The sequence below is a fragment of the Papio anubis genome, chromosome 4 (assembly GCF_008728515.1).
Source record: "Papio anubis isolate 15944 chromosome 4, Panubis1.0, whole genome shotgun sequence".
In the NCBI taxonomy this organism is placed as follows: domain Eukaryota; kingdom Metazoa; phylum Chordata; class Mammalia; order Primates; family Cercopithecidae; genus Papio; species Papio anubis.
This window is the reverse complement of record NC_044979.1, coordinates 24,253,428-24,281,219: the sequence shown is the minus strand read 5'-3', so window position 1 is coordinate 24,281,219 and position 27,792 is coordinate 24,253,428. Positions and strand designations below refer to the sequence as shown.

Here is a 27,792-nt window from a genome sequence, read left to right as displayed (position 1 = left end):
TTCAGTTTGGCAAAACATTTTATTCACAAAATCTCCCATTTCTCCTTAACTCTCTGCTCAAATAACTCTTAAGGCTGGAAGCCGATGTTTGATATTTACACAGCTCAAAATCTGAATACCCACTAGTGTCTTGTAGCTGTTCTACATACTCTCAGCTTTCTACTCCCTCCTCCCCCATCTTTGTTCTTAAAACCTAATGGTAGTACTGAATGAAGAGATCAGACGGGATGAATAAAATCCCCACCGTCCCTCCCCACCACATAATTTGTTAGGAAATCCTACTTCTAAAAATCATAGTCTTTTTGGAGAATGAGGCCATTCTCTGGAATGAAAGCAACTGGCACAGAAATGACTGGCAATCGCAAGTGATACACAAAGGCATTTTTATTGCGCCGGGGAATAACCACTGCTGCTTTCTTTGGTTCACAAGAGTCATCTATGCATTTCAAAAGATATCAGTAAGTCAGTGTGCCAAAGAAATTATTACAACTTCTTTCTTAGAAAGTATTAGGATTTCTGCTTTTCTTTTTTCACATATCTCTGGCTCCCTTGCAACTTGCCTCATTTGATTAAAATTGACAAATTTTGGTAGGACGGTTAGCAATTTAAGTAGGTAAGGCTCAGGGGAGGTGCCTCAGTATGATACTGAGATCAGACCGACAGACAGTGATCTCCAGGCATCAGCTTCACCTGCTGCAAGCTAACTGTACCAGCTATGGAGAGATGTAAGGGAGGCGCTGGTCACCCCAGGCAGCCTACTTCAGAAACTTTTAAGAATCTTTAATGTTCTATTAGGGATCTCCTTGCACTTTCTTCCTGAGCATCAAATATGCAAGGTGCTAACTACATAATGCTCTTCCCTTCTAACACCAGGCAATCCAGAGAACCAAAGGCCAGGTAGCAGGCTGCACACTGAGCAATCGCTGGTGTACTTCCTCCCAATGGTCCTTCTTCCTTCTCTTGCTTGGAATGTGAGGAATGTTTCCCCTTATTTGCTTTCTTGCTAACCAGCTGATAGAGTGGGAACAGGTATCAGGAACCTTCAGGTTTTCCAGAAACGTGAGGGAAGAAGAGATCTTGGCAAGCATTCATTTGTTCACGTAACATAAGCCAGACCATATGCCAGGGGCTGGCGATACAGAAATAAGACATGATCCCTGGCCCCTCTCATCCCTGGAATGTCTACTAGGAGGAAGCTGCTGGAAAAAGACAACATGCTACAAAGCCAAGAGGGGCCAGTCTCCCATTCCAGCTTGGTACATACTGAACACATCCGAAGCTTATGACTAGTTCTTTTACTTACAAATATTGTTTAGACATATTTTCAAATGTCACGCCAATCAATACTAAGGAATGGATTTTATCTATATTGACAGTTCTTTCAACCTTAAGAGTGAACTGCCACACGTAAGATTCAAATTTTTCAGAAGAAAGCTATTGAGACCAAAATGGTTTGGTTATCTAATAAGGGTGGAATGACTTATAATGCTATTTACTCCAGGCAAAGAAAAACAAAATACAATAGACATAGGATCTTGATTTCAATGTGGTTCTCCTCCATGTGGTGCATTTCTCTGTCTGCTTAGGTCAATGCCACCTGGTCCACCAGCGAACATGTCCATCAGCCCTGAGCTAACTCATTGGTTTATAATTATTCCTGACCTAAGGTGTTTTACTTCCCCTCTCCATAGGCATCTGGCACTGTTGAGTGAAACCAGTTAATGGGAAGGTAAAAATAGCAAAATAAGAACCAAATAGAGACGGGAATGGTGGTATAGATTCTCAAATAGAGAAGGGAATGGTGGTACAGATTCTCAAATAGAGAAGGGAATGGTGGTACAGACTCTCAGCCCCCATTTTGGGCTGTAACAGAATAAACAAACATTTCTACATTAACCCTTCATGTTCATCCTCATCTACAGATATGGCATTCACATACTCTGCCAGATATTCTTACTGTTACAAATGTATCCCCCCAATATCAATGCGTATAAGAATGTATAACAAAATACATGCTGTGCAGATATAAATACTCTGTAAAAATCCACAAAAACATCCAGAGGCCCCAAAGAATAGAGGCATAAGCAGATACAAGATCATAGGTCTTTCTTAGCAGAAAACACTGCAAGTGAAGAAACTGGAGTGAAGAAAGTGGGGGAAGGAGTTCGGAAGTGAAATAGAGGAAAGGTGCTCAGGAGATGACTGCGAGATATTTGTTAGAATCCTTGAAAAACATCACGCCCTCTTTCCAGAAGAAAAGAGGTTTACTCTGGGTGGCACAGACATTTCAGCTTTCATGGTCTTCCTCTGGAGCACTGACCAAATCAAAATACTGCAGCATTTCACTGTGGTTAACTGGATGGAAAGGAGGAAAAAACTAAAAACAAAGTATTTGGATTTGTCTAAATACTTTAGAACTTGATGTAAATGTATCAAGTACATTAAAATTGTTTTAGTTGGATGAAAAAGCAAACAATAAAAAAAAAACTAATAAACATAGAGAAGATAACATGTTTCTAATATGACAATAGAGTTTTGGCCAAAGATATGCAGACATTAAGCTAATACAATTCAAATAGCCACCATCTTCTGTTACCTTATCTGTTATACTGTCAAGTTATTCAGCAGGCACACAGGTGCACACACACATACATCGTATTTTCTGGCTAGTGTCCTTTGCTATTTGATTTTTGCTCTAGCATAGAGTTTTGGATGTCTTAAAGACTAAACTCTTTGTAAACAAACTATATCCTCATCTCTGAAGCATAAAATTACATGGTCTTGACCCGGAGAAAGAGGAGAGACATTTAATAGATATTTCTCTTCCAGTTAGGTAGGAGTCTGATCTTCAAAATAGTTTATTTGTCCTTTTAATAAAGGTTGAAAAAATGTCCATCCTGGATTGAAAAATCAGTTAACCAAGGGGAACATTTTTTTTTTTTTTTAAGAGTAGTTTTAAAAAGTATTAACTGGTGTCCATTAGACATATTTCCTTATATTCAGCTACTAGAGAAAAACCAGTTCCCAGGGGATTTGGGGCTTTCTGCTTCTATATGTGGTCATCTTGTACGAGTGTTCTAACCTATTCTGTGCCCATGCATGGCCTCCTATTCATAAGACTGGCTTAAGTATTCACACTGAGATGAACACACGTGCTCTAAGACCAGATGCTAAAACCTAATGGGCCCAAGTGCTGTCTGCGCACATCAACACATACCCAATAATGAAAACCTGTAATGTTTTCATCAACATAAAATGGGTGTTATTATGTATGTGAGGCTGCATCCTACTAAGAGTTCAGAGACTCCAGATATGTGGTAATCAAGTCGCCTCTAGGGACAGGTTCTTCTATTAGGTGATAAGAAAAAAGTAGCTTTTGTTGCTTTTAAGAGGTTATATAACACTTGGATATTTCTAGCACCGTCAATTCTGAGGAAGTCTACATATTTCAAAGCAAGTGGCTTTTGATCCTATGAATGGGTTCACTTCTAATTGAGCATCTTTCAGAGGAGCCCATTACTGGCTCTAGAATACTGTCAATGTCCAGAGCAACACATTATTACTCTGTAAACTCAGTGATTTAGGTGGAGAAATAATATCCACATTTTAAGTAACAAAAACCCGAGGCAGCTTAAATGACTTCTTCTCCAAGCGACCTGGTGACTCTAGGACATTTATTTCCACTGCCGTAGCTCAAATCCATCAGAGAATAGCTCTGGACAGTGGAATAAACATACCACACCATGGAATGAGCCCAGGAGACCTGGAGAGCCACGTCTCAGTTTAAGAACACAATGTGCACACCACAAACACACACACACACACACACACACACACAGAGTCTTTGTCTATAGGCAAAAGGAGAAGTGGCCGGCGAGTTCAGCTGCTTACAGGGGAGCATGTACTGGTATGTAAGGTCCGAGCTAAGTAAAGAAAGGGGATGTGAAAGCGCAGCCACTTCCGTGCCCTTTGATCACACACAGACTACAAAAAGTACACACAAGCTACGCATATTACAGCGACAGCGTTCCTCCTACTCAAGACTGTCCCGTGAGAGGAAAACTGGACCTCTGAAATGATTAGCAAAGACAGGCATGTTTCCACATCCAATAAAGCACATCGAACCATCCTCAATACCCATCGAGAATGGTAAGATACCTTATAGGGCAATCAAATAACAACTTTCAATTGTAGTTGAGGTTTGACCTGATTTACACATCACACACTACATATCTCCATCTATGCATTCACCTGACTGGTCGTGACTCTAACAGAGTCATCAGGCAGAGGGGAATCTCCTGGTGGTGAAGCTTTATCCTCCCACTGGAGACCTACCCTTCTGCCCTGTGAGTGCCCGGTTGGGCCAACAGGGGCAGCCATGGCTCTTGCGGTGCTGGGCAGGGCCATCCTGCTGTCACCACTGTGGCCTAGGTAATGGGCTTCAGGGGTGCCCAGTCCATAACAACTTTTCTTTCTTTCTTTTTGAGATACAATCTCACTCTGACGCCCAGGCAGGAGTGCAGTAGCAAGACCTCAGCTCACTGCAACCTTCATCTCCCGGGTTCAAGTGATTCTCCTGCCTCAGCCTCCCAAGTAGCTGGGATTACAGGCATGCGCCACCACACCCAGCTAATTTTTATATTTTTAGTAGAGTTGGGGTTTCACCATGTTGGCCAGATTGGTCTTGAACTCCTGACCTCAAGTGATACGCCCATGTCAGCCTCCCAAAGGGCTGGGATTACAGGCATGAGCCACCGTGCCTGGCACAACCTTTCTTTGTTATGAACACTGTGTCTGCTGTGAGATATGCTGCAGGGCTGCCCCAACCACAGAAAGCAACAGATAGAAGCATCTGACTTTTGCATAGGGAAAAAAAAAAAAAGCAAAATCTGGGAAAGAGGAGTCCCACTAGTGTTGCTCCGGTGTCACTGGGAATCAGCTCAAGGGAACATCTGTTTCCTTCCCAAAACGCGGGAGGAAGTCCAGCCCCGCAGTTACCGGTGTCTCAGTTTACTCGGCCACTCCTGGTGATGGTGGTGCCTGCAGCGTCTGACTGACAGTGAGGTGCTGCTGAGGAAGGAAAAGGTGATGGGAGACAAAAGGGATAAGGCCACAGGATGACAATGACTGCTGTGGCAGAGATGCATTAGAACAGCAACAGAAGGGACAATGTTTTCCAAGACCATGGATAGTAAGCCAGTAGTTCATGGAGGCTCAGAATTCAATAAACAAGAATAATACTGAATATTTTGGTAAACAAAACAAATAAATGAATGGGCTGTTCAGTAGTCCAGAACTGTTCTTTTTTCTATTTTAGGGCTGAGGGGTTTCTATTCAGTCTACACGTGTCAGTATGAGCAATGTGAGACGTCCCCTCCTCCTGAAGATTTCCTGTTGCATGGCTGGCTCAGCACTGCGGGTAGCTCGGCATTAACAAAAGCGAAACGGTGGTCCCTCCCTCACGATGACACTGGTCTACGTACTCCAGGCAGGTCTCAGTTCTTCTTGTTGTCCTTCTGAGGCTCACTTTTTGTGGTCCCTAGGTTGTTCCACACCTCTGTGTACATTAAGGTCCCAATGAAGACAAACAGGGTGCCCAGCCAGTGCCACAGGGTGAAGGGGTTCTGGAAGTACAAGATGGAAAAGATGAGGCTCACAAATTTGCGTAGGGTCACGACGAGCGTGACGGTGAGGGAGGCGCATTCCGTGGTGAGGATGAACACTCCCCGGATGCACACGTACCTGGAGGAGTGGAGTCAAGGTAGTTTTCTGTAGACTATACTTGGGGGATCAGTGGGAGAATCTTCTGGCATGGTCCCTGGCTTAACTTCTCATATTCTAAGAAAACATGAAGTTCTGCTATGGCAGCTATGAGGCTCCTCCTGGGGAGAACCTGCAGAACAACTGTCCTGCCATTCCATTTGTGGGTACCAATTCGAAACCGCCTAAAAAACTGCCAATTATTCTTATGTTGGAGTCTTCCTATGGTTCCAATGACAGGCACCTCCAAGGTAATGACAGAGGGTGACACTCTCGGTAAGGGTGATCCCATTCACCTTTATTTATCTTGCCTCCAGCCCTTCTATCCTCTCCTCCAGAAAGGGACTCTATGGCAAACCAAGGAGCTGACTTCAGAGGAATGAGGTCAACTGTGATTCGTTTTACTATTTCAAAGACATAATTATTTTTATAATGAATGTAAGATCATTCGAAATAACTATTTTAAAAAATGAAAGCTATTTTGAAATTTCTTTTTTTTTTTTTTTTTTTTTTTTGAGACAGGGTCTTGTTCTGTTACCCAGGTTGGAGTGCAGTGGAGTGATCAAGTTTACTGCAGCCTCGATCTCCTGGACTTGAGTGATCCTCCCACCTCAGCCTCTTAATTTGAAATTTCTTTCAGGACTTTGCAGCAGCTTGTGATCACTGGAAATACCTTAGGACACCAAAAAATCACAGGTAGAAATCACAGATGATTCAAGCTATGCAGTTTTTTGTTTTTTGAGATGGAGTCTCGCTCTGTCACCCAGGCTGGAGTGCAATGGCATGATCTCAGCTCACTGCAACCTCCATCTCTCAGGTTCAAGCGATTCTCCTGTCTCAGCCTATGGAGTAGCTGGGATTACAAGCACCCATCATCATGCCTGGCTAACTTTTGTATTTTTGTAGAGATGGGGTTTCACCATGTTGGTCAGGCTGGTCTCAAACTGCTGACCTCAAGTGATCTGCCCGCCTCGGCCTCCTAAAGTCCTAGGATTACAGGCATGAGCCACTGCACCCGCCACTATCAATCAATGGACTCCTCTGCTTCCACTCAGGGCACTTCCTCCCGCTACCCTGTGCCTTACTGACCTACTGCACCACTAGCACCTCTTCTGCCCTCTACAAGGAGTTCCCTGAATGGGTCTCTGTCTCCAGCTTGCTGCAGAATAAATCCAGCGAAAATCAGATTCAAGTCAACACACTGTTAGAAGACAAGAATGACCATTCCTATGCCAAAAGAACCTGAAGATGACATAAAGGTGACGGCAGAGTCCAAAGGATACTGAGTGATGATGTTCATGAGGAGGTAGAACCACATGATGGGCAGGGTCACTCCGATGCCTGGAATTTCATATAACTCTGTAGAGGTTACAAGAGGATATAGCCACATCACTTTTTCACAGCTGAATTTTTCATAGTTTGAACAGGGTAATACAGACTGAACATAATAGGAACAGCAACATTGTCTTCCTTGCAAATAGAATTGGACCACACATCACTTTACTCGCCTTGACTCCAGTCTATAGCAGCCACTAAAGTCATTAAATTGGTTTCTTAAAACAAATAGTCGTTTTAATTTTTAAGGAAATGCTTTACCGTTTGCCTGACTAGTACCTCACTTTACAAAGAAAGACTGTGAAGCACAGAAAAGTTGAGAATGATAAAACGATACAGACAGCCTTAACTACTCAACACAAGAGGAATGGCGGCTAGTAACGAAATACCGTTTGGAAATATGTTCAATCACACTAGTAATTACAGAATTCCAAAGTAAATAAGACCGTACCATTTTATAGCTACAAAATTAGCAATTCAATATTTATGTATTTATTTTTCAGACAGAGTCTCACTCTGTCACCCAGGCTGGAGTGCAGTGGCGTGATCTCAGCTCACTGCAACCTCTGCCAGGTTCAAGTGATTCTTGTGCCTCAGCCTCCCAAGTAGCTGGGACTACAGGCGCACAACAGCACACCTGGCTAATTTTTGTATTTTTAGTAGAGATAGGGTTTTGCCATGTTGGCCAGGCGGGTCTTGAACTCCTGACTTCAGGTGATTTGCCTGCCTTGGCCTCCCAAAGTGCTGGGATTACAGGCTTGAGCCACTGTGCCTAGCCAATTCAAAATTTATAAATAATATCTTAATCCAGCAAGTTGGTGATGGAACTGGCAGCCACAGGTTGGTGGCAGTATAACTTGGTTTCATTCTTCAAAACATCAATTTCATAATCCTTATTAAGGGTCTATGAAACTATTCATACCCATCCTTCAGAATTAATCCTAGTTAATTCCAAGGAAGAAAAAGGTTCTGCACTCATTAAAGTACTACACATAATGAAGAATAACTCTGAATCAAAATCAATCAAATGTCCAATGATGGTGCAATGGCTACATAAACAAAGGTACTTTCATTAGAGAAGGCATTGTACGTTTGATAAAAATGAAAATCGCAGCAATTACATAGCCACATAAAACTCAGAAAAAAAGTAAAAAACAAATATAAAATTATATTCACCCAAGGATTACAGCTATGTAAGAATCTCTGTAAATAGACATGGTCTAGAAGAAAACCAATAAAAATAAAATTAGCAGATGTGTAGGTTGATGGAACAGTGAATAACTTTAAATATATTCTTATGTTAGTTTTAGGCCAGGAGTAGTGGCTCATGCCTGTAATCCTAGCACTTTGGGAGGCCAAAGCAGGAGGATCCCTTTGGCCCAGGAGTTCGAGACCAATCTGGGCAATACGGAGGTCCTGTCTCTCTTAAAAGACAGACACACACACACACACTCACTCACTCTTATGTTAGCTTTATACAATGACACTTGCACAGTAAATTTGTGGGAGGAAATAAAATATCTAAGATGAAAGAGAATAAAGACATAGAAATCCTCAACGGGTCAGTTTTTTTGTATTACTAAATTTTTTCAGGTTTTGAATTATACAGCATAATTTAAGAAATGCTGATACAATGATGCTGAGATCTGGTAAGAAAATAAACATCAATTTTCTTTCACCAGTAAAATGTCTCATGTATATATACACACACACACACACATAAAGACTAAGTTTTGGAACTTGGTTCTGGATCAGTGGGCAATGCCAATAATCTGGTATTCTATTGTCTTTGATATACTTAGCAAATATTGAAATGAAAAGGAAGTTAACAAATGTGATTACTTTTTAATAACTTCAGAGATACACTGAATCTCTGAAGGAAAGACAATGAATATCACTTATTTTGATGGACATTTAGCTCTCTTGGAAAATTCGTGGATCTCAGACACTTAATCTCAAGAAAAGCAAGAGAAGGAAAATGTATCTTTAACTTGGAAGTGATTCTGAAGAAGTTGAAGGCAGATTCTGTAAAACATTTTATCATAAATGCCTAGCCCTGTGATTTTTAGGAGGATTCTAACAACTAAATCAATCACATGGAATTTGATATTTTTATTTCAATAGCTGTTTGCTGCGTGGGATTTCTCAGAGATCTTAAAAACTGTTGTGTTAATATGAAGAAATGATTATTTGAGTAATTCAGAGCCTTACAAACTTTCTTACACACTACCTTCACATTTTTTGGGAGTAGGGCAAATGGGAGAGGCAACACTATAAATGCAGAGAATAGTCATAACTTCACGATTCATGCTGAGATAGCAAACAAATGTTTACTGAGCACCTACTGTCATTCCACAAAATGCACTTAAGCATTTGAGGTGTGTGCAACATAAAAGCTTGATTTTAAAAATGTTTATTTGTTCCTTGTGTGTTCACTGTCTATATAATGCTGTTAGTAGATAATCAGATCATATAAGTGATCCCTTTCAAGTTAACTGACAATCTATAGCTAATTTATTGACTGGCCATTTAAAAAAGTGACAGCTAACTCACACTAGAAGCTTGAAACTAATTTTGCTTATTCATCTGCTGCCTATCTCATGTGTAACTAGGAGAAAAACCTTGTCATCATGGAGCTCCCCTCTTGCTCTGCTCCACGGTAGCTTGGGATGGATCTGTGAGCAGCTCTGCCTTTCAAGACAGAGAAGGATAAACAGCAGTTGAGAGAGCTGGACGGCTGCCCAACTTTGCAGGGTTCCAGTCTCTGCAGTGTGCTATAAGTATTCATTTGCATTCTCAAAACATGAAACATTTCACATTCAAATGCAAACACACAAATATCAAAGCAAAATAGAAAACTCAAAAACATTCTTTTACTTCATTTGTAAATAATTGAGAAACTCCTCTGAAAGCTTTTGCTGCTGCAATGACTGGAAAGTGGAATGGAGACATTTTCGAAAGGAACACATGATTTGAATAGGATCATGAAAAAGGCCGTGGTCAAGTCAAGAGTAAAACTGAGACTCTGCCTCAGAAACTGTCAGGTAATTCTACTGTCTAACCCCAAACTCACCAGACTTATTGAATAGAACTGCATGGTCATAAATATCAGAAGCCAAGAAGATGAAACCGGGAAGTGGAAGGGCGTGCTGTGGAAAGAAATTGGTCACATAAGTGTAAGTGCAAAAACATTATAGAATAATTAGAGTAGCTTTACAATGATTAAAAGTTGTACAGGTTGTTTGACAGCAATATAAAGAAAAGCAAGTTAGACTTAAATGTATACGGTGCTTCTTGACTACTTCACATTGTATGGCAGGATATCAACTCCCAAATTATGGTTCTTGCCCTTATAGGGTCTGAGGGCCATCACAGACAAAGCAAACAACGGAGCCAGCATCCTTTCCTCAACAACAGGGAATGGAGAAATTTAAACATATAGTCATTCTGCACAAAAGGACTTGCTAAATATGCAGACACAATTTAATTCGCTTTGATTGATTGTGTCATCTCATGCAGTGAACTGTGACTCAGAACCCCCCAGAGCATCCCATCAAAACCGCTTCAGTCTGTGGGTCTTACAGCCATCTACCAATAATTCACTTGGAGTAACATATTACATCAGAAGAATGGGAATAGTTCACTTGGAGTAACATATTACATCAGAAGAATGGGAATAGTTCACTTGGAGTAACATATTACACCAGAAGAATGGGAATAGTTCACTTGGAGTAACATTTTACAACTTAGGAATTTTCATGCTCCCAGGTTCAACAAGTGGCTTACATTATAAAACAAAGCCTCCTTGGAGTGTTTCCCAAATTGTTTGTAGAGGGTCTCTTGGAATATACCCATCCTTGCGGACATCAGAAGAGCAAAAGTCAGTGCCCCAATACCTAAAAAACATCAGGTTACAAGATGTCTGCATTTGTTCATTTCCAGATGTTCTTCTTGAAGAACATTATTGTTTAAAGTCCTGCAAATATTACAAACTAATTGTAGAACATGTACAAAATTGTAAAAAGAAATAAAAATACATTATTACCATCTAGTCCTTTACAGCTTTCTACATCTCCTTATATATTCATTTATGTAAATTTTTTTACACTAAGACAGGATCAGATTGCATATGGAATTTTATATCTTGCTTTTTTCATGAGCTTTTGCCTGGACTTTTCCTTCAAATCAGTCATTAAAATTTTTTCAAAAGAATGCTTTTAATGACTATGATATGGATATAGCATACTTAGACGTATGAGAATGGTTATTTCCAATTATTTCGTTATTAAAATCAATGTACATCCTTGTATACAAATCTTTAAACAAATGTTGATATATTTTAGGATAAACCCTCATAAGTGGAATTACTGAGTCAAAGGCTGTTGGACATTTAAAAAATACAATACTTTTTATAAATAAATATATTTAAAAATGTACATATATATTTTTCCGTAAAAGCTGTGTCCATTTATACCCAAACTATTTTTATAAAAATAGTTGTCTTACTGTACCCTCAGCAGCAATGAGATAACCATTTATCATCTTGCCGGTATGATAGGCCAACATAAAAAGGTATTGCATTTGGGTTTCAATTTGCATTTATTTGATTACTAGACTAGTGAGGCTGAACCTAAAATTGTTGGGTACTACTATTTCCCCCGTGAACTTTATGTTCACATCCTTTGCACATTTTTCTCATTGGGTATTTTTCTAATAGCGCATGAGGATCTTTCTATGTTACAAACAGCAACCTAAAGGGATAAAGTTTCAAAGCCAAGAAGCAAGGAGAACACAGTTCTTTCACTGCTATTTCTCTTCCACTTGGTCAGTCTCAATCTGTTATTGTTATCATTGAAAGCCCCTGGGACGATCTCACCTCCATATCAAAAAACAGGAGAACAAAGCTCTCCAGGAGCTGCCTATTTAATTCCACAGAGAGATCCTTGTATTTTTAAAAATTCCCCAGGAGATTCTGATGATCAGTCAGGTTTGGGAACACTGCCATATGGAACAGCTAACCTCTGAAGAAAATAAGTCTATAGAAATGAGTCCCTCGGAAATTTAAAGAGTCAATTGCTCTAACGTGCCCTTCTCTTGCAGAAGCTTCAGCTCGGCAGACAGATCGTGAAGAGACGGATGACATTCAAAGAGTGTGATGGGCAAGTAGACACACACTTCTTTCTACACCAGTGGCATCCAAGAAAAACATGGATCCATGTTGTAGAACATATTGCCACGGATGTGGGGGCATTTTCTTTTTTTCCTTTCTTGAACGCTAAGGTTCAGAGAAATATGATCCCAGGTGCCTCTCTTCCATGGCATAATTTGTTTAGCTGAAGCTTCTTGCCAAGAAACATGTCTCTTAGGAGAAAACTCAGCAAACACAACTGCAGAGGCAATTAGCTTTATTATAATTATTGTACTTGCCTAGTAACCACCACACAAATGCCTGGAATCCATCATTCTCACTCAAGCTGGACTGGGAAGTCTAGGAAATAAGAAAATAAACTAGGTACAGAGAGCAGAACTACATGCAAGGCGCCAACATACAAGGGAAATATTTATGTTACCCATTTCCCTCCCCTCTTCTCTTTCAAAATCTTTGTATTACCTAAAATTTTGAATTTGATTAATTGCCTGGTAACTGGGCCCCAATAGCAAGTAGTGAATATAAAATGATTTGTGAGCTTCTTACCACCTGCTTTGCTGACATAAAAGTGCAAATAAATATTCCCACAGACACCAGGGCAATGGAGGTATATTTGAATATACTGTATCTGCAAAGAAAAAAAAAAAAAAAAAGGAGAAAAACACCTTAGGAAAGCACAGATATGAATTTCCCAGTGATATTTACAGTCAGATGGTGCGTGAAAGTACAAATCACTAAAATATGACAGACAGGATTATTTTCCAGCAGAGTCCACAGAAGTATGCATATGAATGAATCAGGATACTGACTGGTTTCTAACCAACACTTTTCCTTGGTACTGTTTAGTCTGTCTCCAACACTTTGTTGACCAATCGATTATTTCATCAGGAAATAAAAACAGAAATAGACCAGATGTGATGTTGCATTCTGCTCTCAAGAGTCCAAATGAAAGCCTGACCCAGTCCTTACTAGGATCTGTTGCTTTTCCTGTCTTTAGGGGACCCAAATCTGTGTCCTAAGACACACTATGCAAGTGGAAGAACAGGCTATCAGGTGCAAGTAGCAGGATTCAATACTCAGAACATTATCCAATCATCCATTCTCTGGGGGAGGCTTGTTTTTTTAAATCTCTGAATGACTTAATGTTGTTTTAAAATGTTGGCATAGTTGGATGAGGGGAAGGATATTCAGATTATAGAACTACAGGCAGTAATAGCAGTACCATTTCACATTAGCTAGTATCATTAGCACCCTCTCAGATTCTTGGTGATCAAGCAAAAGGCCTCAGGCAAGGATTAAAAGAAATTTAACTAAGAAGATGAACCATCCCAGGTTTTCTACTCAAATACATAGTATTGTTTTGGTCACAGTACTTTGTAAAAGGCCAGAACTAGCTAATAATCAGAGAAAGGAACCAAAAGGGCCGAGAAGACCATGTTAGAGAGCAGCTGGGGAGGAAGCAGGTATGAGCGGACGTACGGTGAAAAATAATGAACCTCTTCAGTTCGGAAAGATCATGCTGAAGAAGTTTACAACTCAGGCCAAAAAGAATAATAAAGGCATGGGTAAGGTGAATATAGATTTGATCTTCAAATCTTGGAATAGGAGCACACTATGAACTTGAGGGTCTTCTACCCAAGAGAAAAGGAGATAAGAAGTTAATTCACTCTATTGGAAGGTTAACTTATGGAAATTCCTGCTCTATGGGAAAGAGATACACATAGAAAAGAGTCAAAAGGCTTAGACAGATGCAAGATGACACCGTCAGAACAAGTTCTTAAGGGCAACAGATGCTTGGGAAAGACCCCTAATATTTTGGGGCAATACCAGGAGAACACAACTCCTCTTATAACATGTTCTTTGGTATCCTTGTTACGAGCCAGAATCAAAGGCTGGAAAAGAGCACAGGCCTGTCCCAAGGCGAATTCCACACTGTAAGAAGCATGGTGATCACTTCAAATGTAATACACCTGACCATCATATGTACACATGTTGAAATGCAGAGAACCAAGAAGAAAGAAAACTACAGTAGTACTTTTCAGGGAATTCATAAGCCTCAGGAGATAAAGGGTCCATGATACGGAGCCTAGTAGGACAGGACAGCTGTTCTTTTTATGACACCTTAATACTTAAAAACTCTAGGTTCTCACATTCTGAATTGAAAGCTACTTTCCAAGCACGTATAGAGAGCTTGGGGCTGGATATCAAATACATTGAAAAGTGGCCATCACTTACATAGTTTTGGTCTTACCAGTGAACTTTCCCTGAGAAATTTCCCAAACTGTATGTGTTGTCTCTCGCTAACATCCTTCCTGCTTAGGAGTGAGGGGTGAAGCTCAGAGTGAAGGTGAGAGACAAATACTTTGAAAAAGCATCCCAGGTACTTCTGGTACCTCCTGCTTTTATCCCAAAGAGAGCCATTGGTGATGGTCACAAAGAACAGCCCTGAACCTTTCCTCCCATCTTCTTGGCTATTTGGGCCTTTGTTAGGAATTTCCTTTTTAATATGTACAACCATTCCTTAGTTCGCTATGCTGTACTCATAAGCATCTTCTAGGGCAGCAGCGTCCCATGGAATTTCTGGGATGTTAGAAATGTTCCACGTCTGGGCTCTCCAACATGGTCGCCACCAGCCACATGAGTCTACTGAGCACTGAAAATGTGACTAGGAGTTTGAGACCAGCCTGGACAACATGGCGAAACCCAATCTCTACCAAAAATACAAAAAAATTAGCTGGTCATGGTGGCACATGCCTTTGGTCCCAAATACCTGGGAGGCTGAGGTGGGAGGATCACTTCAACCTGGGAGCTGGAGGCTGCAGTGAGCCGAGATCGCACCACTGTATTCCAACCTGGATGACAGAGTGAGACCTCGTCTCCAAAAAAGGAAAAAAGAAAAAAAAAGTGTACATGACTAATGAAACTGAGACGCTAAATATTTAATTTTCTTTAATTTTGAAAAATGTAAATGTAAATAGTCACACGTGGCTAGTGGTGACCATACTGCATAGTGAACCTCTCTGTCATCTTTGTAAGTTGGCTTCGCAGGTTAGTATGATACTAAAATTCAACGATGGCAAGAGCTATTCAGTTCTACATAGAGACCCCACAGGTGTCGCCTCTTACCTGGTCAGCTGCTTCAGGACATTGCATGATTGGGCCTCACTGGTAAAGAACTAAGAAAAGAGGCAGATGGCCAGAAGCAAACTTATCACTACTTTGAGACAAGGAATCCAGATGACTAGCTTATGGACAGGGGCTCAGGATATCATTTCCATTCACAAAATATAGAAGTATATTGTTTACCTTTTCTTCAAAATGATAATTCCTAGAATCATGTTGGCAATTAGAGAACCCTGCAAAAGGAGACAACAGTAACAGGTTTAGTGCACTAGGAAAAAAACATAATTTGAGATGAATAGGAACATGGGCAAGGGGGAAAAACATGGAATGAAGGAGGCTAGGATGAGTAATTAGTAAGATTTAGTTGTTCTTATGACGGCAAAAGTATAAACCATAAAAAGCTATTATGATGGCTGGGCGTGGTGGCTCACGCCCATAATCCCAGCACTTTGGGAAGCCGAGGTGGGCGGATCACCTGAGGTCAGGAGTTTGAGACCAGCCTGGCCAACATGGTGAAACTCCGTCTCTACTATAAAATACGAAACTCAGCTGGGCATGGTGGCAGGCGCCTGTAATTCCAGCTACTCAGGAGGCTGAGGCAGGAGACTCGCTTGAACCTAGGAGGTGCAGATTGCAGTAAGCCAAGATGGCACCATTGCACTTCCAGCCTGGGCAACAAGTGCGAAACTCCGTCTCCAAAAATCTATGTGTGTGTGTATATATATTTTAAAAAAAACCCTTTAAAGATGACAATGAGAATAAAAAGGATCAATTCTCAATATAGTCATTATCAGCTCTACTTATAGACATGTTTTACATCCCACGAATACTGTATTTTCATATTTGTTTGAAAAAAATTCGCATATATGTGGATCCACATGGTTCAAACCCATGTTGTTCAAGGGTCACCTATAATTGGTCAGTGCTGAAGCTAGGGCTAGCAGGAATAAATGATATCATGGACTTATATTTGTCAAAATTTCCATCTACCTAATTTATAAGAGCTTTTAATAAGCTTCTCCCTATTACCTGCACCCTCCACCCCCGAACACTTTTTTTTTTTTCCTCAGACGGAGTTTTGCTCTTGTCGCCTAGGCTGGAATGCAATGGTGTGATCTTGGCTCACTGCAACCTCTGCCTCCCGGGTTCAAGTGATTCTCTTGCATCAGCCTCCCAAGTAGCTGGGATTACAGGCATGTGCCACCACTTCCAGCTAATTTTGTATTTTTAGTAGAGACGAGGTTTCTCCATGTTGGTCAGGCTGGTCTTGAACTCCCAACGATCCGCCCACCTCAGCCTCCCAACGTGCTGGCATTATAGGCGTGAACCACCGCGCCCAGCCCCTGACTAGTTTTAATGGGAAAAGTCATGCAAGGATCTCTCTGCTCTCTAAAAAGGCGACAATCAATCAACAGGTGTTTATTGAAAGTCTACTATGTTTTCAATGCTTTGAAGGTCACCTTAATTATTATAATTGCTTTGGAAACTCCCTCCGGGAACAGTACAATCTCACAAAAATCTCAGACCACATGGAAATGTTATCATCACAATTATCAGCCTTTTTTGCCTGGAGTGCTTTGGGAGAAACCCTACCTTCATCAAGAATTTCCCTTTATTATCTCAAATCTCTGCTTTAAAAAATAAAATCAGAAAAGACAAGTATCTCTTTCATGTTCTGGAAGTAAATGTACTTTTATGAAAGAAAGAAGTAAGTGATAAGAAATATGTTAAATAACATAGCATGTTTGAATATAAAATCAAAGAGATGAGGGAAAATGAAGGCAAAATCTGTTTCCTAGGGAAAATTTAATTTTCTTTTTATTAATCACTCGTTAGACCTCAGATGAATAAAAGTAAACCATCCACTTTGAGATTTCTCTTTTTGCCTTACTTTTCAGATGAAAGCCATTTTTGCTCATGCATTCACAAACCTATTCTTCTACTCAAGACCACTTACTACAAGACCCTTCTAGTTCTGCCATATATTCAATTGACCTATTTAACTATACTTTTCAGACGAACATACACACGGGATCCGGCAGCACTTACCGATCTAAATATCATATGCAGGGGCATGGCAATGTTGAGATTCAGGGCATAGTTGTTCACCACGCTCACGGTGAAGAACATGGTCACCATTATGGCATAGTACCTGAAATGCAGACAGAATAGCTCATCAAACGGAATCTAGGATTTCAAGAAAATCAAGTATAGGAAATATGTATTTTTGGCTAAAAAGGCATTTTGCATATTTCCTCTGCGTTACAAAATTACATCGCTATTATCATGCAATGTCAACTACTAAGTAAGTATCAAAATGCTTCACAAAGCCAGACTAACATGGGAAAGTCTGAGTTATAAAATACATTTAAAGAAACACTATTTAATATTTTTCAAGTATACATAGCAACTTAAAATGATTGCACTGGTTCTTTGTAAATAATTTTCATATACCTCTGAAGAACTTGCAAATGGCTGATTCTCTCAAAAACGTCCTCTATACACTTGTTTGTACTGTTAATTTTCGCTGTTTCTAAAGAAAGTATTTGCTAAGTTAAGGATTATTTTCAGCCTAGCAGCTGCTAAATTCTCCCGCATTCTGAACTAGTGGCCTCCAAATTAATGAGGACATGGTTTGACTTGTACAGATTTTTATTTAAAATCAGGGTCTCTGTTTTTTGAAAGTTTATAGGTCTTAAAATAACAGAAACAAAAACAAACAAACAAACAAAAAAATCCAGTAACCCTAATAACTTAAAGGGATAAATACAAATGAATAATTATGAACAGATGAATAAACAAACAATTTTACATTTGTATGTCATCACTGTGATCCAGAAAATACATAAGATGCCTTCTACATATATTGGGCTAAACCATATAAAATTGCCGTTTTTATAGGTCAACAAGTTGAATGCCAGAAATTTCACATGACTCAACTTACCATATTCAGTAAGAGAAAAAACAGTATTTAAAATAAATGGCTAAAGAATGCAGGGCAAAGGCAAATATGTGGTTCCATATTCTTCAGGAAATGTTGATCTTTGAGATTCCCAACCATTTTCCACCTTTGCACAGCTGAAGGATATGACGGCACTGAGTCCTAAGCGATCTTCCCTGAAAGAACCCATTCTGCGTTGCTAGTTAGGTGTGGAGCCATACACCACAACAGGCCAGTCAAGCCAAGGCTAAACTAATATAGTCTGGAGAGTCTGAGGAACTTGACAATGAACACACATGCAAAATTACCAGCAACAGCTTCTTGACAGCTTCTAAACAACATACTATCTGCAACTTTATCAAGTTTCTTGCCAAATTTTCTTAGTTCTATCTTGAAGACGTGCCATTTACAGAGAGTTTGTCAAAGTCTTTTAGGACAATTAATTTATTCCACATTGCTTGCCTAGAAATTGTCGATGGGGATGAATGACATGAGCAAAATTTTGATTATGGCTCCACCTACAGAAAATAAAATGGCCACCGCACATAGGACATGCATGGGAATACGGTTATGAGGGCAAGATCACAGAGACCCTCAAAGGGCAGGCTGGGGAGTCTGGATGTCATTCAGAACATCATGGTAACCACAGAGTGAGGCCACGTGATAAAATGATATTAAGTGAAATGGACGGATGACGAGGTGGGAGGCAGGGAAGTCAGTCAGCTAGGATGCTATTATAAAAGATATGGTGACAGGGTATACTTCCTGATCTATGCTAGTGGTAGAGAGAATGGGGAGAGACGGTGGGAAGAGGCGGGAAAGGGCCAGAGGAGTCAAGAAATGCTGGGGCTTTTACTGTAATGTAAATGCTGGCCTTTAGGGGCAGAAAGTTTTATGCAGATACTAAAGCCAATGAAAAACAAAAAGTATCTGGAATATTTAGCATCGCATTGGGAACTTTAAAAGTATAATATTAACAAAATTCAGCCAGATTTTCTATAGCAGGCTACGTAGGAATGCTACAAAAGAAAATCAACAAAGACGGGCCTTCGCCTTCATACTTGGATATATTCATACCAGAATGTCGCTCTAAAAGGGAGTAAGTGATACCATCCTACTAAATTCTCACAATTGGATGGATTACACTTTTATCTCGAGTCACTCTCAGCAAGAAAGGTGAGTTTTCAATACATTGTTTATCGTAAGAACTGCCCTGTTTTCTATTTGGCCCCATTAGTACAATTAGGCAAATTTGGACTAATGGACTACAGGTCTGGCATCAACAAATTTTAACTTCGCTTGCCATTCATTTTCTTTTAATTGGGGTGAAATTCACGTAACATAAAATTAACCATTTTAAACTGAACAATTCAGTGGCACTTAGTACATTCACAAAGTTATGTAACTACTACCTCTATTTATTTCCAAAAGCCATTCGTTTTTAAAGAGAAACAAGGATACTCCTCTTTTAGAATGTTTGATAACTTTACCAACACAGAAGACAGCATAAAATTTGTGGTCACACTAGGCCTTCTGAGTAATCTCATACTAAATAAGAACACACACACATACACACTCTTGTCTCCATCATGGTTATTTTAAATCTTGTGACAGAAATTTTAGTTTGGAAGTAGGCACCCTGGATTTTCACAACGTATTAAATTCAGAAAATGACTTAGTATTCTACTGATATCTCTGAAATAAATCTTACAAAAGAATGTCTCATACTCCTTTTATACAGGTACCACCTCTTTACTTTCTTAAAAAATCCAAAAGCTAAAAGAGACTCTAATGTACCATACCTTATTGGGATAGCTGGTGGCTTCCTTCCCAAATCAGCTTCAAAGAGGAAGCCTTCCACAGCAATAAATAAAAATTGTGCAAATGTCACAATGTTCCCACATCCTGGATGCTTCCTGTATAGTGAATAACAAAAGAGGAGGGGAAAGGCACAAAAATTGAGATAACACTAAAATGCCTTCTAATTAGAGGGCCAGAATAACAGGGTGGAGGGATTTCGATTACCCACTGTCCTTTCTCTCAATGTTCATAGCCTTTGGATCACATATATTTAGCACTGATCTCACAGAGAAGAATGTCAAGCTTTCCTATTTTACTCTTCCTTGCGTGTACCAGGCCATGAGGGAGAATTACTGTGACACACTTGTTTCCAGAACTGTGATACAGCTTTCCTAGTAAGCTGCAGGAAATTGGTCTTAAGTTCTTATTGGGATCTTTGCTTCACCAAAAAGGTCTTTAATCAGGATCCTAGTCAGCTTAGGCAGCAAAGCCCAGAGACAGAAATATGCTCAGGTCTCCTGGAATGTTTATATATCCCTCCTGACCAGGAATCACCAAGACTGCTGTCAAATGAAAAATGAACCCAGTGTTGATGATAGGGACATTACTTTAATGGTAATGGTGCCCAGCAACGGGGCAAAACTTGGTTCTTGGGATGGGGGGAATCTTATTCTTTTTATAATAATAAAATACAAATATACATACAGTACCTGAACCAGTACACCTGGGGGAGGGATTAAGAAAACAACATCTAAAAAGTATTCTGGAAGAGGCATAATGAACAAAAGACTGAAAAACACTGCCGTAGTCTACTATTCTCCACAACACTTAACCCAGTGTTTTGAATATATTAGGCACTCAAAAAATGCTTGTGGAATTCAATAGATTCTCTTTAGCGGTCTATGAAATAGTTGGGGAAGATACCCCACGTTCAACAGTGATTGTTAGGAACAAATTTACAAAGTTAAAAACTTTCTCCTGACATTCATCTTGAGGCACTCTGAAAACCAGTCATTTAAAATGTTCAGGTTTTCTTGAGCTTGTCTTCCATTCAGCTCTGCTCAATCACTGGAAGAAGAACAAAGTGAGCAGTTATCTTTGCTCTCCTGAAGCTTCCAGATTTCCTATAATCCCAATATTCACCCGCCTTCGTATTCTGCGTTTTCATCTTGACCGAAGGCATTTACCTGAAGCTGATGAAGACAGAGATGTAATTGTATTATTACATATTAATATAATGCTACTTATCAGAAATGACTCCATTCTCCATTGGTGGTGTTAGTATTATATATAAAGCAATGCCAAGATATACAAGTCCTTAAATATACCCATCAGGCACAAAAATAAGACAGCCCAGGCAGGAGCCATTCCTACAGAGCGAGGCTTACTAACTGAAGCAGAACTGTTGCTACTCTTTAAGTTCTGCTGCCTATGGTTTCCTTGAAAACTGCTACCTATTCCATTCAACAAGTTCTCTTTGAGCACTTCTTATGTTCAAAGGACAAGGCTAAATGCAGGAATCCATAAATAATCATGTAAGACATTTACCTCATTCAAGGAGCTAATTAAAACCATTAGCCTAAATATGAGCAACAGAAAGAACTTTAACTCTAGACGGTTGCTAGCACGGGTGCTTTGGAATGCGGGCCAGCCTACTCTGCTCTTTAAAAACCTGTTTCCCAAACGGTCAGTACGGTGGCTCACACCTGTAATCCCAGCACTTTGGGAGGCTAACGCAGGTGGATCACCTGAGATCAGGAGTTTGAGACCAGCTTGGCCAACGTGGTGAAACCCTGTCTCTACTAAAAATACAAAACATTAGCTGGGTGTGGTGGTGTATGCCTATAATTCCAGCTACTCGGGAGGCTGAGACAGGAGAATCACTTGAACCTGGGATGTGGAGGTTGCAGTGAGCTGAGATCACGCCACTGCCCTCCAGCCTGAGTGACAAAGCGAGACTCTTGTCTCAAAAACAAACAACAAAAAACCAACCTATTTACCCAAAGAGGCTCACTCTCCCACTTCTAATCTGATTAGTCTGGGGTAGGACCCTGGAATCTGTACTTTTAAAAGCTTTCCACTTTATTGTCATGTGCAGCCAGGTTGGAGAAATAGCAGTTGAGGTGCAGGGAAAGGGTTGAGAGTGTGTGTGAGTGCACGTATCGCTGTGTTTGTGAATGCACAGGTAGTTCTCAGGTGCTGACACAAGGTTGGGAACCACCAGGCTCCACTGTGCTTAAAAGTACACACTGACATGCGAGATGATGCTCTGTCACTTGCTGTGTGACAGAAGTGAATTATCTAAGTCTGGTGTTTTTATCTTTAAAATGGAAACCATATAAGTGCCTATCTCTTTGATTTATTGTAGAGTAAATGAGTCATCCCTGAAAAGCACTTAACACAGTGCCTGCCACAGAGTGAAAAAGGCAAGTATGATGACCAGTCTTCAGGATCTTGCATACTGAAAGGTCTTCAGTCTTTAAAAGGTCCTCCCCCTTTTAAAGACATTCCAGTTGACTAAGTTTTCTCATCTCTAAAATGAAACTGACTTCACTGTTGTAGTGAGTATTCAATGAGAAAATACATACAAGCGCCAAGCACAAGACTTAATCCAAAAGAGGCTTAAAAGTTTCCTTCTATGTTCTCTTTAACAAGCTTAGGCCAAGTCAGCTAAAGAACAATGATCAAGACCCAATTATGTGTACAGTTAGGTGGCAGCTACCAGGGAGCCCCCACCTTGAAGTGGACTGGATCCCTGCCCAAGAAGATGACAATATGAGGGAGCCAGACATGAAGGAGGAGGCTGTCAGAAGCCAGTGCCTTAGCAGGGATGGTGAGGGGACAGACCATGTCCCTTTACCTTTCTGCTCTCACTTTCGGATCAGTGACCCACCTTCGCTCAAGCAAGAGAATGAATGGGAGTGTTCCAATGTGATCTAGAATCTTATAATTTCTACGAGAGATAAAAAGAGATTTAAAAAACGATTCACTTTACATGTGTATTCTCTACAGGATTTTTTAAAAGGACATCCTAATACTTGTTATTTTATGGAGATGGGTATTGATATGCCCATTTCATTCCATTACTAAAGACGCTGAGGGTCCCATTGCACTGCGTTAGGTAAGTCTCCCAGGGGTCAGTGGCAAAGAAATGGCATTTGCGGTTACCCTTAGCATTATGATTATTACAATTCAGTGGGGGTTGGTATGGGTTTTTAGTTATGCAATAATTGCCACTAATGTTAGGACACTCCCAAGAGATATTCTACTCCCATTTTGAGTCACTTTCCATTTCTTGCTTTTCCCAGTCCAGCAACAACCCTCATTTACTTTTTGTTTCTATTTCTATAGAATTTGCAAATCTCCCTAATGTGCTCAAATAATTTTTGAAAACTCAACTTACGAAGCCTTTTCGAAACACACTGTTGTATAGCTACCAATGGAATTATTTATTTTAACTTGAATAATTCATTTTAAAACTTCAGAGTAAAAACTTGGATCCCTTAATCTTGTTTTCTTGAGCTCGATTCCTCAGGAATTGTAATCACTAACTGCAAACAGTTTCTCTTACTTTGAATTCTCTTGGCAAAAATTCAAATTTTTATTTAAAAAAGGATGCAACTTTGAAGAGAATGAATTGGGCAGATAGTTTATGCCTTTTGCATTTCTTTTGCTGAATTTAGGAAACGATTTAATTCAAGATCAGGCACTTGAATGAAAAATAAAATGGGAAAAAAAAAGTTTCAGATTGTTTTCCTGATGTATGGCATGTAATATCTTGCCTAGTTAGCTGGTGTGTGTATATCTTGTTTCCAAGGTAGAATGTAAGCTCCCTAAGGAGGAATATCAAGGCACTCGTCCCTTACTACCTATCTGCTCTGTCCACTGCATTGTGTTTTAATATTGGTTCCAATTGTAGGTATAAAAATCAGAAAGAAAAGCCTAAATTTGTTTTCCAATTTGGGGAAAATGGTTAAAAATGTCCTCTTCTTCCTGCAAGTCACTTAGCATTTATATTTAGTATTATACTTGCTACTTATTAGGGCACCTAATGGCTGCAAGCCAGCCAATATAAAAAGCACAGTTCCTACGCTATAAAAATTTATGGGCCTTCTTCCACTGTGATGTCCCAAGATAAAGTCACAAATTCCGAGGCCACATCTAGAAAGAAACTTAAGGCCATCTGGTTCAACTAGCTCTTATTTTATTGATCTGTAACACGAGAAGTAGAGACTTGTCTAAGCAAATTAGGAAAGGGCTGTATTCAGTCTGGTGCACCATTGATTATTTCAATAAATGCACCTCCTCACCACTTTATGAAAAACCATTGTTTTATGCAAAAAATGCAGATTTACCAAACAAAATAAGAAGTGATGATTTATTTACAAATTATTCAAAATATTTTAAATAGAAGCTCCTATAATGCATGAAAATATTTTGTAAAATCAGATGTATCCAGGACTTTGCAGGACCATCTCATAAAGGAAATATATCTGTATTGAAACCAAGTTGTTGGAAAGAATGGGAAGCCCTACAAGTGTGCTTTAGGCTTTACACTCACATCTCACTTCATCCTTCAAAACTCTGTGAAGCTGGAAGAACCATCATCACCATTACCTCCTTTTACAGTTGGGTCAGACTCAGAGAGATCAAGTAATTCAGTCAGGGGCTCACAAAGTCGTAAAGAGGGGATTTAGTTGCTTGCATATTCTCATGTCATATAGCCTTTGGCAAGATTTAATTTAATGGCATATTCAACACAAATATTACCATTATTCCCTGACTTTCATTTCCATGGCTGGCCTGATGAAATCACTTCTTGATATTTTCTTTTTTTATTTTTTGAGACGTAGTCTCGCATTGTTGCCCAGGCTGGAGTGCAATGGTGCTATCTCGGCTCACTGCAACCTCTGCCTCCCAGGTTCTAAGGATTCTCCTGCCTCAGCCTCCTGAGTAGCTGGGATTACAGGTATCTGCCACCATGCCCAGCTAATTTTTATATTTTTAGTAGACACGGGGTCTCACCATGTTGGCCAGGCTGGTCTTGAACCCCTGACCTCGTGATCCACCCACTTTGGCCTCCCAAAGTGCTAGGATTACAGGTGTGAGCCACTGTGCCTGGCCGACTTTTTTATATTTTCACATCAACTGCTACCAAAGTGGCCTTCCTTTAAAAGTGTATCAGACTTACAGTTGGATACAATTTTTTTTTTGTCATTTTTATATCCCTCACCACCTTCACCCAAGTCAAATAAAAGACCCTCACCTAAGTCAAATAAGAGACCTTTATCAACACTTTCTGTATAACAAAATTTCAAGCTCCGTAACAGCAAAACTTAACCCCATACAGACTTTACCTTAAATAAACTGGTTGCTTCGGGATGACTTAATCAATGATATCCAATAAAATAAACTTCTAGTAGGCACCACATGAAGAACTGGATAACCAAAATCTATGGGCTGCTCAAGTTCAAAACTGGCAGGGAGGTTGAAAAAGGTATTGGACTAGGAGCTTAGATATCTTGGCTCCCATTTCTGGCTCTGCCACTTACAAGCAGTGAAAGGTCACCTAACTTCTTTGGACCATTTCCACTTCAGTAAAACAGTTTATAATTCTTGACCTATCTTCTGCACAGGATTGTTCGGATGATCAACAGAGATACAAGCTGAGTATCTCTCATCTGAAAATCTGAACTCTGAAATACTCTAAAAAATCTGAAACTTTTTGAGCACTGATATGATATTACAAGTGAAAAATTCCACACCTGACACCTTTGCTTTCTGATAGGTCAGTGTATACAAACTTTAATTCATGTACAAATTATTAAAAATATTGTATACAATTACCTTCAAGCTAAGGTTATGTGTATAAGGTGTATAAGAAACACAGACGAATTTGTGTTTAGATTTGGGTACCATCCCTAAAATATCTCATTATGTATATGCAAATATTCCCAAATCAAAAAAAAAAAAAATACGAAATACAAAACACCCGTTCCCAAACATTTTAAATGAAGGATACTCAACTTGTAATGTATAGATTCAGAAACACGAGCTGGAAAACACTATAAGTATTGTTTTACTGCCAGGAAAAGGAGGCCCAGAGAGGCTAAGTGACTTGAAGGGCTACACAGCCAGTGGATGACGAAGCCAAGAGTGAAATTTCACAACACAGCTTTTTAGTCCTGGAGCCTTTTCCACACCACCTGTTGTCTCTTCTGTAATAGCTTCTATCCACTGAACTTTGCACATTCAAAGCGACCTCAAAGAGCCCTCTCGGGTCACTTGGACCAATCTTCTACATAATTTTTTTTTTTTCTTTTTGCAAGCCACCTCAAAGAGCACTCTCGGGTCACGTGGACTGATCTTCTACATAAAAATCTGTTCTACCGCATCATTTATGTATGCACTCATAACCATCTCCAAGGCCAATAAAGCAAATGCTTTGCAGGACGCCGTAATAAAAGTAAAACTTTCTTTGCAGCATGTACAAAGACTCTGTACGTCAAAAACCTCTGCTCAAGTCCAGCCTGTGCCATTTAACAGGATCGAAAAAAGAGCTGGAGTTGGATGGGAAGGAAGAGAGAGAGTGGTTTGGTGAAGGAACCTTGGTTTTGACACTAGCTCTCCGCCGACCTTGGACCGGTTATGTGAAAAACTCTTCAGGCTTCAATCAATCCCCCCCGAATGTGGAAAAGGGGTGACAACAGCAACACCTTGAGTGTTCCCCCCGCAGGAATGCTTTGAAACTGTTAGGCGGGACTGCGGCCGGTGCGCAGTTTTGGGAAGCAGCGCACTCAGCGGGGTCCCAGGCTGCCCAGACAGGACGGATTGTTGGGGGGCTCAGGCCGTCCTGCCCCGGGCTCCGTGGGCGGCGGGGTGGGGCCAGGGCGTGGGCGCGTCCCGGGGGGACCTCTCCTCCGGCTTCCTCCGCCGCGCCCCGGGAGACCGGGTGCGGCCCGAGCGGGTCACTCACCGGGCCAGGAGCTCTAGGAAGATCACGTTACTGCAGCAGCCTGCGAACACCAGGCCCACCGCCAAGGCCGGGCGCATGGCCGGTGCAGGGTTGGGGAAGCGAGCGCACAGAGTAAGCGCCCGCTTATACCGCTACCCCAGGAAGCCGGCCTCCTGCCTCGCCGCAGCGTAGCACATCGCACGGTCCTGGAGAGCCGCTCTCACCGGGGGCGCCGGGTCTCCCCTTCCCCCGCGGTCAACACCGACGCTGCCACCAAGGATCTGTAGTTCGCAGTCAGCCTCGGTCCCATTCATCCGAGGGGGCGTCCGAGCCCCAGCCAGACTACATGTCCCAGGATGCCGTGCACCTTTACGTCAGGCTGCGCCGTTCCCGCTTCCGCCAGGCAGCTCAGCCAGAGAAGACAGGGGGACGAGGTGCCCGGCATCCCTCGCGCGGTAGGCGGCCGCGGGGCTTGCTGGGAAATGAAGTCCCAAAGGTGACTTTATTGCGAGAACGCCCAGAGCGCAGAAAGTAACTCGGCCGCCAGGGTCACAACAAACTTGCTGGCAGCGGCGGCACTAGAACTACAGAGATGTGACTGCTTGTTATAGATACCTTCTAGCATCTGAAACAACTCTGCTTCTTGAACTAAGTGGAAGTAGAAATTCATCTGAACTTACCTCTCTACCTCTAGTAAAGAATAGTGGGACTCAGAGGTTCTGAGGTTGA

General features: G+C 40.7%; 1 protein-coding gene across 2 annotated transcripts; it reads right to left on the bottom strand.

The window, feature by feature from the left end:
- SLC35B4 (solute carrier family 35 member B4) lies at positions 1 to 27,513 on the bottom strand. Of its 2 annotated transcripts, XM_003896621.4 has the most exons (10): positions 27,085 to 27,513; positions 20,111 to 20,224; positions 17,417 to 17,519; positions 15,551 to 15,600; positions 12,791 to 12,872; positions 12,523 to 12,583; positions 10,882 to 10,991; positions 10,169 to 10,244; positions 7,044 to 7,119; positions 1 to 5,742 (listed from the first exon to the last, which is right to left on the bottom strand). In XM_003896621.4, the coding sequence occupies exons 1-10, from the start codon at positions 27,159 to 27,161 to the stop codon at positions 5,496 to 5,498; spliced, it is 996 nt and encodes a 331-aa protein (XP_003896670.1). In that variant the 5' UTR covers positions 27,162 to 27,513; the 3' UTR covers positions 1 to 5,495. The 2 variants fall into 2 exon arrangements, with proteins under 2 accessions (XP_003896670.1, XP_021791975.1); XM_021936283.2 differs by lacking the exon at positions 20,111 to 20,224 and having other exon boundaries at positions 27,085 to 27,419.
- Positions 27,514 to 27,792: the final 279 nt, after the last annotated feature.